Genomic DNA, 1171 nt, shown 5'->3' on the forward strand with positions numbered 1-1171 from the left:
GGATGGCCTTGACCTGGGGCTTGCGTCTGGAGTTGGTGCCCTTGGCGTGGGCCTTGGCCAGGGCGCCGGCTATGGTCACCATCGACACACCTGTCCTCGCCTCCTGGATGCACACCAGCACCGAGTAACCAGAGCTATAGGTGCACCCCAGGGTGAGTATACATGTTTGTGATTGACTGGCACAAGTGGTAGTGGCAAACCGTTTGACCCGCTTGGGGTTGTGTTGTTTCTCTCGTCGTGTCCAGAGCAGCCACACGGCCGGTGTTGTGAGGAACGTGTTCCTGCGTGTTGCGTGAGCAACATTGGTGTATTCGTCGAGAAGGGGTGGTGAGGTACCAGAGAGCCATGATCATGAAGATGGCGAACACCTGGTTGGTGAGGACGCCGATGTCGAGGCCCACGTTGAGCACGACCAGCTCCACCAGGCCCTTCGTGTTTAGCAAGAAGCCAATCGTCAACGATTCCCTGGTGCCTCGCACCAACTCAAAGTCAGCCCACCAAGCCTCTAAAAAATGTCGCTGTCCCGCACCTCCACGAGTTACGCAGGAGGCGTGCGGCTGCTGCGGCGCCCCCGATCTTGCCTATCATGGAGGCGAGAATAATAAGCACGACCGACACGCCAGCCTGGTGTGAGTTGATGGTGCTCAGGTCGGTCTTCAGGCCCAGATACGTGAAGTAGAGCGGCAGCAAGATTATCATTATCAACTCCTGCACCAAGGTTGATTGAGGTTGAAAGAAAATTACATAATCGGCTGGTTGAGCACGAACCTCAACTCTTTCGGTGATTCGCAGGGCCACGAGGTGGTCGCGCGGAGTGATGACGCCCAATAGGAATCCGCCGAACATGGAGTGCACCCCTATCATCTGGAAATGGCGAGGTTGGTGTAAATGTTACAATGTTTGAATTCGTAGCCACCGACACAGAACCAGCGTACGTCGGTAACCCAAGCCGAGATGAAGAGTAGAGCAAGAATGAGGATCACGAACTCGTGCTTCATCGTGTTGTGCGAATTGACAGTCCTGTCCCCAAGCACCAGCCAGCCCCCATAATTAACATTTTCTTACAGCCAGGTGCGAAATGGGCACGTACTTGGACAGCCAGGTGAGGATGGGCCGCACGATGATCAACATGACGAGCACGTAGCCGACAAACACCAGCAAGGTGTACAGG

General features: G+C 55.3%; 1 protein-coding gene across 1 annotated transcript; it reads right to left on the reverse strand.

Annotated features, from left to right (window-relative positions):
- Positions 1 to 75: 75 nt before the first annotated feature.
- ACA1_285060 (Na+/H+ antiporter, putative) lies at positions 76 to 1131 on the reverse strand (the record flags this gene model as incomplete). Its single annotated transcript, XM_004344870.1, has 7 exons — positions 76 to 103; positions 201 to 281; positions 337 to 465; positions 530 to 708; positions 769 to 864; positions 936 to 1020; positions 1091 to 1131. The coding sequence occupies 7 exons, from the start codon at positions 1129 to 1131 to the stop codon at positions 76 to 78; spliced, it is 639 nt and encodes a 212-aa protein (XP_004344920.1).
- Positions 1132 to 1171: the final 40 nt, after the last annotated feature.

This window comes from Acanthamoeba castellanii, assembly GCF_000313135.1.
Source record: "Acanthamoeba castellanii str. Neff unplaced genomic scaffold scf7180000084776, whole genome shotgun sequence".
NCBI lineage: Eukaryota > Discosea > Longamoebia > Acanthamoebidae > Acanthamoeba > Acanthamoeba castellanii.